The sequence below is a fragment of the Eulemur rufifrons genome, chromosome 16 (genome assembly GCF_041146395.1).
Source record: "Eulemur rufifrons isolate Redbay chromosome 16, OSU_ERuf_1, whole genome shotgun sequence".
NCBI lineage: Eukaryota > Metazoa > Chordata > Mammalia > Primates > Lemuridae > Eulemur > Eulemur rufifrons.
This window is the reverse complement of record NC_090998.1, coordinates 96,391,140-96,406,534: the sequence shown is the minus strand read 5'-3', so window position 1 is coordinate 96,406,534 and position 15,395 is coordinate 96,391,140. Positions and strand designations below refer to the sequence as shown.

Below are 15,395 nucleotides of genomic sequence, written 5' to 3'. Positions count from 1 at the left end.
GCAGAGAGCTTGGGGTGGCGCTCTCCTCCCCCTCCCCTTCCCCCCAGCCTCTGGCCCTACCTCCCCGCCCTCGCCGCCGCCTCGGGTTTCCGGAGGGGCCGGAGGGCGGGCGGGGGCATCACGTGCGTGCGGCCAGGGGGCCGGTTGGTCCGTGAGCCGGGGAGGGGCCGTGCGCTGTCCGGACCGGGCCGGGGTCGGGCCGGGGTGGGCGCCTTGGAGACCCGGGAGGGAGGCGACCCGGAGAGAAGAGCCGGGCGCAGGAGCGCCCCGGCGGCGGCGGGGGGTCGGGCGGCTCGGTGGCCGGGGCGCGCGCCGAGGGACCCCCGCTGATCCCGGGTCCTGGTCCTCGGGCGCGGTGCCTGCGGGGTCCGCGGCGGCGGGGGTGGGGGGGCGCCCGGGCCCGCCATGAGCTCTCCGCCGCCTGCCCGCAGTGGCTTTTACCGCCAGGAGGTGACCAAGACCGCCTGGGAGGTGCGCGCCGTGTACCAGGACCTGCAGCCCGTGGGCTCGGGCGCCTACGGCGCGGTGTGGTGAGCGCAGGGCGGCGGCGGCGGGGCGGCGGGTGTGTGCGGGTCGGGGGCGCCGGCCGTCCCGCTGAGCTCCCGCCCCGCAGCTCGGCCGTGGACAGCCGCACGGGCGCCAAGGTGGCCATCAAGAAGCTGTACCGGCCCTTCCAGTCAGAGCTGTTTGCCAAGCGCGCCTACCGCGAGCTGCGCCTCCTCAAACACATGCGCCACGAGAACGTGAGTCGCCCCGGCCTGCAGCTGGGGACTCCCGCCGAGGCCGGCTCATCTCCCCTCCCCGAGAAGGCCGGCCCCCTGTCCCCGGGCCTGGGCAACCCCTGCGGGGGCCGGCGGAGCCGGGGCTGTGTCTGGGACAGGGAGGCCGAGCCCAGGGCCCTTCCGTGCAGGTCCCGGGAAGGACTCAGGCCCTTGACTTCTTCCAGGGCCACGTCTGGCTCCTCCGCCCGGGGCCTGGTCAGGGCTCAGGCCTGAGGGCTCTGCCTCCCACTGCAAACCCTGCCTCGGGCCAGGAACCTAGTGGAGAGGGCTGCTCCAGGTGGAAGGCGGGCTTTCCTGCAAGGGGCACCTCTCCTCTTCCCTGTGCCGGCGCCGTCGGGAGCCCACTCTGCCTAGGTCCTGCCCGGCGGTCCGGTAGGGCCAGGCGGGGCGTTGGAGCTGGGCCTGGGCTCTCAGGGGTCTCCGGCCAAGGGGTTTAGGGAACTGGTGTTCTGAGCGCACGGGGCACAGTGGCCTTCACAGACACCTTCACGTTAGTGGGCGGCATATCTGGGCCCCACGTGGGAAAGGCCTCTCTTGTTTCCTGTCCTGTCCAAGGGACACCACAGTGGCTGCCCCGGGCCTCTCCCGTGGCCAGAGCTGGTTGCTGAGAGCCTTCTCCCTGCCAGGGCAGCTCTGGTTTCCCAACACAGTTCTGCCCGGGCGTCACTCCTCAGCCCTGGTCTGGGCACTGAGACTCCAGCTCCTGATGCTCCTTCCGGACCTTCCTGGGTCATTGGAGCCACCAGCCCACTGGGAGAATGAGTCCCTGTGTCCCTCTGCAAACTGATCCGTGGGTTTCTGGCCACTGCCACCCTCCTGGCTGCCTGGTGGGCCCTTACTTCTCTCGGACTCCCCGTGTCTGCCCCGGCCCTGGGCTCGCCGCCTCCCCTTTCTGTGTGAAATCCACTTGTGGTGGGCACCAACCCTGCCCCTGCCTCACCCCGTCTTCTGGGTACAGCCTGCTCCCCAGGTGTCATCCAGCTCCCCTCACGGCCCCCCACTCCTGCCCACCTGCCCCACCTGCCTGGCCCCCATCCCGCCAAGGGCTCGCTGCCCACCTGTGGCCCAGCCTGTGCCGGGACCACCCCGCTGTGCCAGTGGGTCCTGCCGTCCCCCCCGGGCTCCTGACTGCCCGCAGCTGGGAGTCTGCACATTGTGGAGCCATTTTCCCCCGAGGAGCCCAAGGCTCTTGCTGGTCTTGCTGGCTGTGGGAAGGGGGGGCTGCCACAGGCCCAGTCCTGCCACCCCCAGGCCCCCTCCCTCCCCTCAAACCCCAGCCCCCTGCTCTGGGCCTTGATCCGCGCTACAGAGGCAGAGCGCATCCGGGGGACCCCTAACCTCTGAGGCCCTGTTCTCCGTGCTCTTCTTGCCAGCACTCTCCCGGGCGCCCCTGAGGCTTTCGGCCCTCACGTCAGTCTGCAGCACGTGTCCCCAGGCCCCCCTCCCCCCTTCCCTTCTCTCCACCCACCCTCCTGCCCACAGCCCTGGGCCCAGTGGTGACAGTGGTCACCCAGATGTCCTTCCACTTGGTGTCCATCCTCGCCTCACTTGGTCTGTCCCTACGCCGAGGCAGGAGGATGCGTTTAACATCCTTCCCTTGTCGGCTCTTAGGACTGAGCCAAACCTTGACCTGGTGTGGGAGGACGTGCCCGGGCTCCCTCTGGCCTCTCCTCGGCTCCTCCCTGGCCTGGGCCTCAGCCACCTGGCCTCCCTCCCCGCGTTCCTCAAGCTCTCGAAGTGTTCTCCCTCCCGCCTCAGCCACTGTGCGTGTGGCCTCGCCAGGTGTCCCCCTGCTGGCGCGTCCACCTGCCTCTTGGCTGCTCAGCTGTGCAGAGCTCTTCCTCGAGGCCTCTGTGGGACCTGGAGGCCCTGTCCCCCACGTCCGCCCAAGTGCTGGGCAGCAGCTGGCACTTTACCTGTCTTCTGTCCGTCTCCTCCAACCAGGGGCTCTGTGGGACCAGGTGGTCACAGTGCTGCCTGCCCCGGGGAAGAACCTGCCAGGTGTTGGCTTTTCTCACCTGGGCCTGGGTCTGCTTGCTTGGGGAGAGGAAAAGGGGAGGAAGGGACAAGGGGCTAGAGCCCTTTGGTGGCTCAGAGCCAGCCCAGACTGGGGGCTGCCCCTCCCCCAGGAGATCCCGGCTGTCACCATCCAAAAATAGCCTTTGTCTGTGGATGTGTGTGCCAGGGCTGGGCCACACGGCCAGCGGGCCGAGTCAGGCCCCATGGGCAGTGGGGGTGACCAGAACAGCTGCGGGGGTTCCTGCCTAGAAGGAACTGCCTAGAAGGCAGTGCCACCCTTGGGGGTGCCCAAGACCCTGGGCCCTCTGCTGCACCCTGAACCCCACCTGGTGCCCTGGCCCTCTCCCAGGTGATCGGGCTGCTGGACGTGTTCACTCCTGACGAGACCCTGGATGACTTCACAGACTTGTGAGTGCCGGCCTGGGCTGGCCACCAGGGCAGGAGGGTGCTGGGCTGGCATGGGGTCCCCTTCCCACAGCCCAAATGGGGTGCACACTGCCCACCCCTCGCCCGTGGGTCCCTGGTACCTGTGGCACTGGTACAGCCAGCGGAGCCCGGGCCTCCTGTTCCCTCCAAGCCTGGGGCCTGGGCCCGCTCCAGAACTGGAGGTGTGAACCTTGGGCCCAAGCATTTGTTAACAGGCAGGTCCCGTGCTCGGGACCCTGGCACTGAGCGTGTGGCCTGTAACTGGAGCCACTGACCTTTTTGCCGGCAGGGAGGCGGGAGAAGTGGCAGGGAGGACCCACCCTGCCCTTGCCCTGTCGAGCCTGCTGTGGCCAGCCAGCCTGGACTCATGCTGTTGTTGGCCAAGACCCCAGGGCCAGGCCTAGGAAGGGCTGGAGAGGGCAGCAGGCTCCTTGCTGCCTGGCCTGCAGAGGTCGTGGACCACACTGGCCTCAGGGTCTGCGAGGGCTAAGTGCTGCGCTCCTTGGTCTCTCTCTCCACCTGCCCAGCCTGGCCCTCTGACTCAAATACCTTGCCGTCCCCACCCTTGCCCCCAGGCCCTCCTCTCTCTGGCACCCAGGCCTGAAATGGAAACTGACCACCTCTCTCCCCTGTCTATGAAGATTCGTGCTCCCCTGCCTTCAGGGTGCAGCCTCAGTCCCTCGCCTGGCACGCATGGCCCTTCAGTTGAGAGTCCAAAAACCCCACAGTGAGTTGGGCATGGTGGCTCACGCCTGTAATCGCAGCCCTTTGGAAGGCTGAGATGAGAGGATCACCTGAGGCCAGGAGTTTGAGACCAGCCTGGGCAGCATAGTGAGACCCCATCTCTAAAAAAACAAAATACGCAGGCGTAGTGGTGTGCATCCGTAGTCCCACCTGCTCAGGAGGCTGAGGTGGGAAGAGCCCTGAGCCCAGGAGTGAGCCGTGATCATGCCACTGCACTCTAGCCTGGGTGACAGAGCAAGACCCTGTCTTAAAAACAAAAAAACCCAGAGCGCAGTTCCCCCCACCTGGCATTCCAGTCAGGTGGGTGGGAGGGCAGTGCAGGCCTTGCTGAGAGACAGGAGGGGCCAGACGGTGGACGGACGGAGCCTGGCCCTGCTCTGGGGCTCGTGGGGGCGGGCCAGCAGGGCCCTGGGGTCCAGGCGATGGCCCTGCCCCGCTGACTGGGCCCAGCCCCACCCAGTTACCTGGTGATGCCGTTCATGGGGACCGACCTGGGCAAACTCATGAAGCACGAGAAGCTGAGTGAGGACCGGATCCAGTTCCTGGTGTACCAGATGCTGAAGGGGCTCAAGGTGGGGCTGCGGAGGGGCTGCTGGGCGAGGGTGGGGCCCTGTGGCTCCAAGGTCCCTGGGGTTCCGGAGCTGATGGCCACCTCTTCTCTCCTGCAGTATATCCACGCCGCTGGCATCATCCACAGGGTGAGTCCGGGCAGGGGCAGCCGTCGCCCCCCACCACGTGGGCATGGAGGGGCCCAGTCCCCCAGCGTCACCTCTCACCGTCAGGGGGATTGATGGGGTCTGGTGGGGGGTGCACAGGGCTGTCCGAGCAGGGCCCCTGTCAGAAGTCTGTCCTGTGGGCCCAGGCACCTCTGCGGGGGGACGGGGGTGGGGGGCAGGCCGATGCTCGTGGCCCCTTCCTTAGGTGCTGCCCGGGCTCTGGGCCAAGCACATGCCCCATGGGCTGGGCATCGTGGCCACCTTTGCTCTGCCCCCAGGACCTGAAGCCGGGCAACCTCGCGGTGAATGAGGACTGTGAGCTTAAGGTTTGTGTTGCCTGGCGGGGAGAACGGTGGGGCAGGGAGCCAGGCGTCCCTGCTGACCTGCCCCATCACTGCCTGCCCTCGGGCCCAGGCAGGGGCCCAGACCCCAGGCTCTGGGCAGTGGCTGAGCAGCCAGGCCTTGGGGAGGCCCTCCCTGCTTCGGGAGAGGGTGGGGTGTCCCAGGGCTCCATGCTTGACCTGGGGCAGGGCTGAGCCGGGATGCTCGGGTTGGGAGGGGGACCCCCAGACCACCTGCTCCTGAAACTGGTTGGGCTGGGTGACCCGGCCACGCTGGAGAAGTAGGTGGCTTGGGGTCCGAGGCTGTAGCCTCAAGCTCTGGAAAGTTGGCAGGAGGCTCCAGCTCAGATTCAAGCCCAGCGCAGCCCCTTGGGGTCAGCTGGCCTGCCCGTCCTCAGGGGTCCCCCAGCCCCACGTCTCCCATCCTCCCCCAGATCCTGGACTTTGGCCTGGCCAGGCAGGCAGACAGTGAGATGACCGGATACGTGGTGACGCGCTGGTACCGGGCACCCGAGGTCATCTTGAATTGGATGCGCTACACGCAGACTGGTGAGACGCTGCCCAGAGACGTTGCCTCCCCTGGCACTGCCACGGCCCCGCGTCTTGATGGCTGCTCCCAGGGCGGCTGTTGAGCTTGGGTGGGAGCCGGACGGGGGCGTGGGCAGGCCAAACCCGATGGGCCATGTCTGTGTCCCCCTCCCCTGTCTTTGTCCCCTGCCGCCCATGGAGCGCTGACTGGGCTTCTGTCTCAGTGGACATCTGGTCCGTGGGCTGCATCATGGCCGAGATGATTACAGGGAAGATACTGTTCAAGGGCACCGACCGTATCCTCCCGCCTGGGGGGCCGTGGGGGGTGGGTGGGGTCCGCGGGGGCAGCATCCAGGGTGGGTGGGGGCTGGGCTCCTCCCCGGGCCAGGTCGGGGGGGCCCTGCTCTCTGGCCCCAGCTGTGCTCCTGAGCCCCTGCAGACCTGGACCAGCTGAAGGAGATCATGAAGGTGACCGGCACGCCATCGCCCGAGTTTGTGCAGAGGCTGCAGAGCGCGGATGTCAGTGGGGCGCGGTGCGGTGGGGGGCCGGGCCGCCCTGGCTCGGGGCTGGCTCCTCACCCTCTCTCCCCTGCAGGCGAAGAACTACATGAAGGGCCTCCCCGAGCTGGAGAAGAAGGACTTTGCCTCCATCCTGACCAACGCCAGCCCCCTGGGTAGGGCAGGGTGGGGGGCGCAGGGCACAGAGCGGGACCTCCCGGAGCCTGGCCTGACGTGAGCCCCCCGCAGCCGTGAGCCTCCTGGAGAAGATGCTGGTGCTGGATGCGGAGCAGCGGGTGACGGCGGCCGAGGCGCTGGCCCACCCCTACTTCGAGTCCCTGCACGACACGGAAGAGGCGCCTGCGGCCCAGAAGTACGACGACTCCTTTGACGACGTGGACCGCACCTTGGACGAGTGGAAGCGTGAGTGGGGCTCCGGGCAGGGCCCGGGCAGGGCCAGGCCGAGTCCTGCAGCCCTTCCCCGGGACACAGGTCAGGTGACCAGGAGGTCAGAGGGCAGTGTAGCGCCACGCGGCCTGGCCACAGTGACCTCTGGCTGGAGCTGAGGGATGTGGGGAGGGTGGCCCCAGACTTGCCTCACTGCCCCGGTTGCCTTGCCTCCCCCATGTCCAGGCTAGAGACCTGGGCCACCCTGGAGCCCCCTCCACGTCCACCTGTCCCCAGGGCCTCTCTGCTCACACCCCTGGCGTCTGTCCTTGCCTTTCCTTGCCCCATTTTAGGGCCCCTCCCATCTGGTCGACCGCACACACCTGGTGTCCTGCCCTCAGCCACCCCAGGGCGTCGCCCTCCCCCTGCAGCCTGACTGAGCGGTCCAGTCTCCTGCAGCTGTGCCCTCCACCTCCAGGCCTTGTGCGGGCCGCCCTTCCTGCGAGGCCTGTCCAGCTCTGAGCAGGGCAACGCCTGTGTGGCCTCAGGCCACGCTCAGGGAAGCCCACGCTGGAACTGGCCTCGGCTCTGCTCTGGAGTGGCCAGTAGGGCTGGGCTCCTGCTCTCCGTGGCTGCATGGCCGGCCTGGGGGCCACAGTGCCCCAGCCCCCCTGCCTGTGGGCTGGGTGGGTTGAGGTTCTCAAACTGTTTCTTAGGACCACAGGGTTCCCGGGTGCCTCCAGCAGGGGCTCCACCCTTATCCGTGCTGTTGTGTGCTTACGAATTTGGTTTTGTTTGATGAAAAGTTTCTGCTGCTAAAAAAGATAACTTGAAAACCACGGGCCACAGGATCCTCTCTGTGGTCCCCGCCCACACAGACTGTGGCTGGGCGCTGTTGCTTTCACAGCAGCCCGTGGTGCACATGTGGTCTGTCTGTGGCCGAGTCCTTGGTCAGGAATACAAGCTCTCGTCACCGCCTGTTTCCCTGGGAAAGTCCAGATAGAGAGCAGTGGGCTCTTCACACAAACCTTCCTGGGTGGACGGGCCCCTCAGGGCTGGAGAGGGGCCCCTGAGGCACTGGCTTCGCCCTGCAGGCTCCATGAGCTGACGACCCCTCTCTGCGCTCGCCTCCCAGGTGTCACGTATAAAGAGGTGCTCAGCTTCAAGCCGCCCAGGCACCTGGGGACCAGGGTTTCCAAGGAGACGGCTCTTTGAAGACCTCTGGGCTCCGGGTTGGCGGAGGGGGCTTCTTGCCTTGGCCTACCCCCTGGAGGGGGTCCTGCTTACCACCTTGACCCTGGCTGGGCTGGTGTCCCAAGGCATCTACTGGGAGCAAAGCCCCTGGTTCCACGGACCCTCCTCCCCAGGCCTGTTCCTCTGTCCTCTGGCACCACCTCAGCCCTGCAGGAGCATCAGAACTTTCTGGACAGGATTTCTGCTTGGCCTGGGGATGGCCTCCAACCCCTGGAGCCTTGGCCCTCTGCCAGGTTCAGCAAGAAACATCAGAGCTGGCAGCGCCCAGGGTCGAGTCCTGGCCTCTGAGCCCTGCATGCTGCAGGCCCTGCTGGAGAGGACGGACAGAGGGAGGGCGCAGGCCCCAGCTCGGGGTCAGCCGCGGACTCTCCTGCTCCTCAGCCTGCAACGCCAGTCAGCCGTGGCGTGTGCACGTGGCTGGAAGGGAATAAACGCTTTTGTAGACCTCTCTCTCCAGCTGTGTGTCCTGACGCTGGGTCCCCACCCTGCGGCCTCAGAGCTGCACAGAGACAGGAGGCTGGCCTGAGAGCCAGGTCGGGGGGCTCCCGAGGGTCCTGCCTCCTCCAGGTCGCAGAGCTGGTGCCCACGTTGCCAGTCCTGTGCCAGTCGCCGTGAGCCCCCACACTAGGGCTCGGCCCCTCCCCTCTCATGGGGTGACCTTCCTCGGACAGCTCAGTGCAGGCTGCAGGGTGTGGACCTGGAGCGGGGTGCAGGGGCAGGCCCAGATGGGGGGCTGTGTTAGGATCCAGCCTGGCTGAGCTCCCTGCACCCTCCACGGCTAGCTAGAAGGTTCCTCGGGAGGTAGCAGACATGCCGAGCACCTTGAGACCCCTCTGGTGCTGCGCTGGGTGCCCCTCCCCCCACCGTGGCCCAGTGGCCCACGCTACCCTCCACAGGCCTCAGGCCATGCATGGGCTCCCGCTGCCCTCTCTCCTCCCCGCCTCCCACAGGCAGGTGCACCCCGGGTGGGCCCAGGCTGGGGCACAGCGATGTGGGGGTTGGGGAGGGGGGCCAGGCCCGGGCCTCCTCCTCCAGCTGGGAGTTTGGATGGACATGTGCACAGTTGGCCCAGCCAAATTTGGTCAGATGAGTTGCCACAGTGGACACTGGCCTCTGCCCAGGGTCACTCTTGTGCCTCTCCTGCGGACCCCTGCCCAGACCATCTGTGCTCCCCGAGCCTCCACAGCTGACTGGGAGTGGTATTGATTTGCCGGACGTCCGCAGCCCCTGCGCTCTGATGGCTCCAGCGGTTTCTGCTGCTCGCTGGAGGGAGGCCCGGCTGGGGCTGGCCCTGCCTGGGGCCGAGCAAGGAAGGGGACCGGGAGAGGCTGCAGGTTTCCTCCTGTCTTGGGGCATCTTGCTCTGTGTCTGTGGCCGCACCCCCTTCCGTCAGACCTGCCCTACCTCTAGGACAGCCCTGGCTCCTGTGCAGCGTTGTGGCCGTTGCCCCGACCCTCTGACTCTTGTCTGCTCTCCTGCCAGGGGTCTCCCTGTCACTCCCTTCTGAAACCTGGGGACTGAGCCACAACCACTGCCTGGGACCACCAGCCCCCCCAGGAGCCACTGCCCCTGTGGACCACAGCTTCCTTTCCTTCAACTGGCTCCTCCCCAACCCTGGTGGGTGGGCCCTGGGTCACAGTGGACGCGGGGTGCTGCCAGCAGCTCTGACCCCACGCTTGCGTGTTCAAGGTGGGCTTGAGGGAAGTTGGGGGCAGAAGGGAGCATGGCGGGGTGGGGCGGGGCCCCAGGGGCAGCCCCAGAGGGCCTGGGCACCGCACGCTGCACCCTCACCCTGCGGCCACCATGGCAGCTCTGGAGGTGGAGGAGGCGGGGTGCAGAGGCGGGACCTCCTCTGGCCCCTCCCACTCTGGGGAGGGGACTGCTGCAGTAGGAGTGGAGCAGGACCCAGTCCCAGTCACAGGAAGCCGGAAGCCCGCCCTGGGGCCACCCCTGTCCGTGGCCTCGCTTGGCGCCATCTGTGCACAGGGGACCCTTGAGCTGCCTGAGTTCCGAGCGTTCCTGCCCTGGCCCCACCTGCCGCCCGGGCTCTGTTCCAGGCAGGTCCCCGGCACCGGGCTGCTCCCGGGCTGCACTGTGGGGATAGGGCGTGCAGTCACCCTTGAGGGAGGGGTTTGGGTCCTGCCACCCGGGAGTGGTCCAAAGTAACCACAGCCCAGCCATGGGGACTGCGCTTGTGTACCATGAGGACATGACGGCCCCCCGGCTGCTCTGGGATGAGTAAGTGTGACCTGGCTGAGGTCGGGGATGGTGAGGGGCTCTGGACACTGAGCCCCCAATCTGCCCCAGCCCCGAGTGCGAGATCGAGTGTCCCGAGCGCCTGACTGCAGCCCTGGACCGCCTGCGGCAGTGCGGCCTGGAGCAGAGGTGCCTGCGGTTGTCAGCCCGCGAGGCCTCGGAGGCAGAGCTGGGGCTGGTGCACAGGTCAGACGCGGCAGCCACAGGTTGGGGGGCAGCCTGGGCCTTCCCCAAGCCTGCCAGTGTCACCATCGGGCGGGCGGTGAGCAGTTCAAAGGCACGAAGCAGCAGGGTGGGCCCTCCACCACCGACCCCAGCCCCTCCCCTCCCTGTGCCTCTGGTGACCCTGCTTTTCCTGCCTGTCTGCTGTCTGCAGCCCGGAGTACGTGGCCCTGGTTCGGGGGACCCAGGTCCTGGGCAAGCGGGAGCTACAGGCACTGTCTGGACAGTACGATGCTGTGTACTTCCACCCGGTGCGTGCCCTCGTACACACCCACCCTCCCAGATACACACGCACACACCTGTGTGCTCACACCCACAGTGCCACCCCAGCCCCATGCCTTGTTCACGCACGTGACAGCACCCTGCATACCCTGCTTGCTGCCACCGCTGGCACCTGGGCCCGGCCCGGCCTGTTCTGCCCGGCAGTTGGTGCCCCGCGGCCCGGCCTGTTCTGCCCGGCAGTTGGTGCCCCGCGGCCCGGCCTGTTCTGCCCGGCAGTTGGTGCCCCGCGGCCCGGCCTGTTCTGCCCGGCAGTTGGTGCCCCGCGGCCCGGACTGTTCTGCCCGGCAGTTGGTGCCCGCGGCCCGGCCTGTTCTGCCCGGTAGTTGATGCCCGCGGCCTGGCACGGGGCTCATCTGCACCCCTGCCCCACAGAGCACTTTCCACTGTGCCCGGCTGGCCGCGGGGGCTGCGCTGCAGCTGGTGGACGCTGTGCTCCTGGGAGCTGCGCGCAATGGGCTCGCCCTGGTGAGGTGAGAGCTGCCCCCTCACAAGGCCGCCCCCTTGTGGGTGGCCCGGGGAGGGGACAGGATGACCCTGACGTGGGCGGTACCCCACTCTCACCCCCAGGCCTCCTGGGCACCACAGCCAGAGGGCAGCTGCCAACGGGTTCTGCGTGTTCAACAATGTAGCTATAGCAGCTGAACATGCCAAGCAGAAACACAGGCTGCACAGGTGTGTGCCAGGCTGGCTGCAGCGGTGGACGACCCAGGCCCGACAGGAAGGGGCAAAGGAGGCTGCCAGCCCACCCAGTCTCCTCCCATTCCTGGCTGGAGGTGGGAGGCCCCAGTGACCCCCAGCACTGTCTGTCCCAGGATCCTCATCGTTGACTGGGACATCCACCACGGCCAAGGCATCCAGTATGTCTTTGAGGATGACCCCAGGTGAGCTGGGGGTGGGGACACAAGCCTTCCCTGCAACCCCACTTTTGGGGTGCATGGACTGGCCTGGGAAAAATCCAAGAGGGGAGATGCAGCTGTGTCCTCAGGGGTCAGGTTCTGTGAGGAGCCACGGAGCTGCTAGGGTCCTGACCTCTGACCCCTGACCCCGGCTGGCTGTTTGCAGTGTCCTTTACTTCTCCTGGCACCGATATGAGCATGGGCGCTTCTGGCCTTTCCTGCAAGAGTCAAATGCCGATGCCGTTGGGCGGGGACAGGGCCGTGGCTTCACTGTCAATCTGCCCTGGAACCAGGTGCCCATGCTGAACCCCGGGGGGCGGTTCTGGGCCTCCAGAGTGTAGCCTGAGCATCCTGCCAGGGCCCCCACTGGCAGAGCTGGCCCACTGACCCCCCCCACCCCCACCCCACAAGGTCGGGATGGGAAATGCTGACTACATGGCCGCCTTCCTGCACCTGCTGCTGCCACTAGCCTTTGAGGTGACTGCACGGCGGGTGGGCTCCAAGGGCAGGCAGCCCCCCAGGCAGGTGGGCGGGATATGAAGGCAGCGGTGGGGAGGGCCTCTCAGTGGGGGTGGAGTGGTGAGGCAGGCAGCACCAGGCCTCCCCTGCACCCACTCCAGCCTCCTCCTTCCCCTCTGCACCCCGGCATGGCCTGTAGTTTGACCCTGAGCTGGTGCTGGTCTCCGCAGGATTTGACTCAGCCGTCGGGGACCCTGAGGTGAGGGCCTGGCCTGGCTGGGGAGGGCCTCTGGGGTCCTGGGCTCTGCCCCCGTCACACACAGCTCTGGTCCCAGGGGCAGATGCAGGCCACACCGGAGTGCTTCGCCCACCTCACACAGCTGCTGCAGGTGCTGGCCGGCGGCCGAGTCTGCGCAGTGCTGGAGGTGATAGGGGAGGGTGTGAGGGCAGAGGCTTGGAGCCACCCACGCGGGAGTTGGGAGCCCAGCCCCACGCAGTGACACCCCTGCCCTTCTCCCAGGGCGGCTACCACCTGGAGTCCCTGGCGCAGTCGGTGTGCATGACGGTGCAGGCACTGCTGGGGGACCCGGCCCCACTCCTGCCGGGGCCCCTGATGCCATGTCAGAGGTGCGAAGGGAGGGGGTGGAGAGGGCCGGGATGGAGGCCAGGCCCACCTCACCACTCTCGATTCACCCACACAGCGCCCTGGAGTCCATCCAGAGTGTTCGCACTGCCCAGGCCCCTCACTGGGTGAGCCTCCAGCAGCAAGGTTGGTGGGGCCTGGGCCTGGGCCTGGGCTGGGGGCATCCCACCTTGCGCTCTTTGCAGTGGCTATGACTCTGAACTGTCCCTAGACACGGCCCCTGCACTGAGTCCCAGCGCCCGCTCCCCAGAGGGGAGGCCCCTGCCGGTGCGGCCTGGGGGCCCCGCATGCGAGGCAGCAGCCGCTGCGCTGAGCTCCCTCCTGGACCAGCGGCGCCTCCACCCCACTCCCCCTGTCCGCACGGCTGTTGCCCTGACTGCGCCAGATGCCACCCTGGTCCTGCCCCCTGAAGTTCTCCACCAGGAGAAATCAGCACCGAGGGAGGAGGCAGAGGCCTGGGCCAGGTGGGCAGGGCCGGCCTGGGGAGAGCGGTGGGGCCGTGTCTGTGCACGTGCCTGTGCGTAACTGACGTGCAGTCACTTTGTGGCCACTTGTCCACGTGTTCTGTCCACCACAGGCCACATGCATCCCTGGCCCAGGATGAGGCCCTCACTGCACTTGCGAAGCTCCTGTACCTCTTAGATGGGATCCTGGATGGGCAGGTGGGGGTATCTGGGAGGGGCTGGGGGTGCCGTGGACTCGGGCAGGGCCCAGGACCTGATACCGAGGTGTGGCCAGTCCAGAGGGGGCTGGATGGTGTAGAACCACAGGGACACGGATGTCACCTTGTGCCAGGAGCCATTCCTAGAACTGCCCCAGCGATGGGATTGTGGGTGTCCCCTGCCTCAGCCTCCTCAACTAAACGTTCTTTGGCAGAGAGGTGAAGGGAATGATTTAAAGTATAGAATTATCCTACATTCTGTGCCCAAAAAGAATGATGACAACAATAAAAGAATGAAGTGTAGGCCAGGCGCGGTGGCTCACGCCTGTAATCCTAGCACTCTTGGAGGCCGAGGCGGGTGGATGGTTTGAGCTCAGGAGTCCGAGACCAGCCTGAGCAAGAGCGAGACCCTGTCTCTACTAAAAAAATAGAAACAAATTAGCTGGACAACTAAAAATATGTAGAAAAAATTAGCCGGGCATGGTGGTGCATGCCTGTAGTCCCAGCTACTCGGGAGGCTGAGGCAGGAGGATCGCTTGAGCCCAGGAGTTTGAGGTTGCTGTGAGCTAGGCTGATGCCACAGGACTCTAGCCCAGGCAACGGAGTGAGACTGTGTCTCAGAAAAAAAAAAAAAAAAAAAGGAAAAAAATGAAGTATAGATTTAAGCATCTTATTTTCAGAAATGGAGTGATTTGACCTCTGAGTATAAGGAAGGCTGATAACAGCTGTGTAGACACAGACCAGAAGGAGCCACAGCTGGGTCTGTTTACCTGGTTTGGGGCCGGGTGGCTGGTGCCTCAACTCCCACCACTGTTGATTCATCGTACAGGTGAGCAGCGGTATCGCAGCCATCCCGGCCTCTGCTGTAGTGGCCATCCTGGATGTGGCCATTCGGAGAGGGCTGTCCCGTGGAGCCCAGAGGTGAGCCTCCAAGGGCAGGGACTGTGGGCGGCCCCTACCCCAGCTGGCCACGTGGGGAGAGCTCTGGGAATGGAGTCTGGGCAGTGTGGACACAGCCTGTCCTGGGGCCGATTCTTCCTCCAGGCTGTTCTGCGTGGCCCTGGGACAACTGGACCGGCCCCTGGACCTCCCTGATGATGGGTATGACTCAGGTCACCCTTCTATCCAGTCAAGCACATGGATGGGCATGTGGCAGGGCCCCCAGGGGGCTGCGCGGGTGGGGCACTCTGTATACAGAATGGGGCCTTCCTCAGCTGGGGTTTGGGATGGGGCAATGCTAGGCAGGCCTTCCGCACAGAGGGTCAGCAGGCAGAGCTCCCTGGCTCTTCTCTGCCTTGCCTCTGCTGCTGGGGCTCAGGTTGGGGGGCAGGGCCTCACACACACACTTGTGTCCATGTGCTCGCTCTCCCTGGAAGGAGGACTCTGTGGCTGAGCATCGGGGGCAAAGAGGCAGCTGCCCCCTCCATGTTCCATGTCTCCACACCACTGCCAGGGGTGAGTGGCCATGCCGTGTGGCAGGGCAGCTGGGGGGGACCCTGTCAGTGTGTGCAGCTGCCCTCACTGACATTTACCCCTCCTGGCTCCCTGCTCACTTCCCAGGAGGCAGGGGCAGAGCCAGCAGGAGGGGTGTCCCTGGGTGAGGAGCTGGGGCCCTACTGTCTCCACAGATGACTGGTGGGTTCCTGAGCTGCATCTTGGGCCTGGTGCTGCCCTTGGCCTACGGCTTCCAGCCTGACCTGGTGCTGGTGGCCCTGGGGCCTGCCCATGGCCTGCAGGGTCCCCACGCGGCTCTCCTGGCTGCAGTGCTGCGGGGGCCCGCAGGGGGCCGAGTCCTGGCCCTGGTGGAGGAGGTGAGTCGGGTGGGTGGACCCGCGGTGGGGTGGGGGCTGGGAAAGACGGTGACTGCTTCCCCTGGGCGCTGGCGCAGGAGTCCACGCCCGAGCTGGCCAGGGTCCTGGCCCGGGTGCTGCACGGAGAGGCGCCTCCCAGCCTGGGCCCTTTCTCGGGGGCCGCTCCAGAGGACGTCAGGGCCCTCAGGGACCTCAGACGGCAGCTGGAGCCACAGTGGAAGATGCTGCAGGTGGCCGGTGAGGCCGGCTGAGGACGCGCGGCCGTGCTGGGCGCGGCGGGGACGGGCGGCCTGGGCTCGAGCAGCCGCGACGGGGCTCTCTCCCGCCTCCTGCCCCAGCGCGGTCCTCCCCACGCAGCGCGGAACCGGCGGCAGCGGGAGTGTGCGCGCCGCAGAAGTAACAGCACGCGCCGGCCCCAGCCCCGCCTCGCCCCAGCTCCGCCCCGCCCCCGCCTCGTCCCCCCACCCCCA

General features: G+C 66.7%; 2 protein-coding genes across 6 annotated transcripts; both read left to right on the top strand.

Annotated features, from left to right (window-relative positions):
- Nucleotides 1-151: 151 nt before the first annotated feature.
- Nucleotides 152-8,122, top strand: MAPK12 (mitogen-activated protein kinase 12). Of its 2 annotated transcripts, XM_069491747.1 has the most exons (12): nt 152-530; nt 614-743; nt 3,151-3,209; nt 4,432-4,543; nt 4,640-4,669; nt 4,966-5,013; nt 5,463-5,577; nt 5,781-5,852; nt 5,996-6,075; nt 6,152-6,230; nt 6,304-6,477; nt 7,577-8,122. In XM_069491747.1, the coding sequence occupies exons 1-12, from the start codon at nt 406-408 to the stop codon at nt 7,654-7,656; spliced, it is 1,104 nt and encodes a 367-aa protein (XP_069347848.1). In that variant the 5' UTR covers nt 152-405; the 3' UTR covers nt 7,657-8,122. The 2 variants fall into 2 exon arrangements, with proteins under 2 accessions (XP_069347848.1, XP_069347849.1); XM_069491748.1 differs by lacking the exon at nt 4,640-4,669.
- A 1,534-nt stretch (nt 8,123-9,656) lies between these two features.
- HDAC10 (histone deacetylase 10) lies at nt 9,657-15,244 on the top strand. Of its 4 annotated transcripts, XM_069490079.1 has the most exons (19): nt 9,657-9,933; nt 10,003-10,137; nt 10,328-10,424; nt 10,828-10,925; nt 11,023-11,127; nt 11,268-11,336; nt 11,518-11,644; nt 11,763-11,828; nt 12,010-12,069; nt 12,146-12,235; nt 12,331-12,437; nt 12,512-12,579; nt 12,665-12,917; nt 13,031-13,115; nt 13,944-14,035; nt 14,159-14,215; nt 14,491-14,569; nt 14,743-14,925; nt 15,003-15,244. In XM_069490079.1, exons 1-19 carry the CDS (start codon nt 9,875-9,877, stop codon nt 15,174-15,176), a joined length of 2,004 nt encoding a protein of 667 aa, XP_069346180.1. In that variant the 5' UTR covers nt 9,657-9,874; the 3' UTR covers nt 15,177-15,244. The 4 variants fall into 4 exon arrangements, with proteins under 4 accessions (XP_069346180.1, XP_069346181.1, XP_069346182.1 ...); XM_069490080.1 differs by lacking the exon at nt 12,010-12,069; XM_069490081.1 differs by lacking the exon at nt 15,003-15,244 and having other exon boundaries at nt 14,433-14,569; nt 14,743-14,870.
- Nucleotides 15,245-15,395: the final 151 nt, after the last annotated feature.

Excerpts from the sequence above, each read along its gene's own strand:
- MAPK12 (XM_069491747.1), top strand. The coding sequence starts at position 406 with ATGAGCTCTCCGCCGCCTGCCCGCAGTGGCTTTTACCGCCAGGAGGTG. Across the intron at positions 531-613 it reads GGCGCCTACGGCGCGGTGTG|CTCGGCCGTGGACAGCCGCA; the intron begins GTGAGCGCAGGG and ends CCCGCCCCGCAG. Across the intron at positions 4,544-4,639 it reads AGATGCTGAAGGGGCTCAAG|TATATCCACGCCGCTGGCAT; the intron begins GTGGGGCTGCGG and ends TCTCTCCTGCAG.
- HDAC10 (XM_069490079.1), top strand. The coding sequence starts at position 9,875 with ATGGGGACTGCGCTTGTGTACCATGAGGACATGACGGCCCCCCGGCTG. Across the intron at positions 12,236-12,330 it reads GAGTCTGCGCAGTGCTGGAG|GGCGGCTACCACCTGGAGTC; the intron begins GTGATAGGGGAG and ends CCCTTCTCCCAG. Across the intron at positions 13,116-13,943 it reads ATGGGATCCTGGATGGGCAG|GTGAGCAGCGGTATCGCAGC; the intron begins GTGGGGGTATCT and ends TTCATCGTACAG.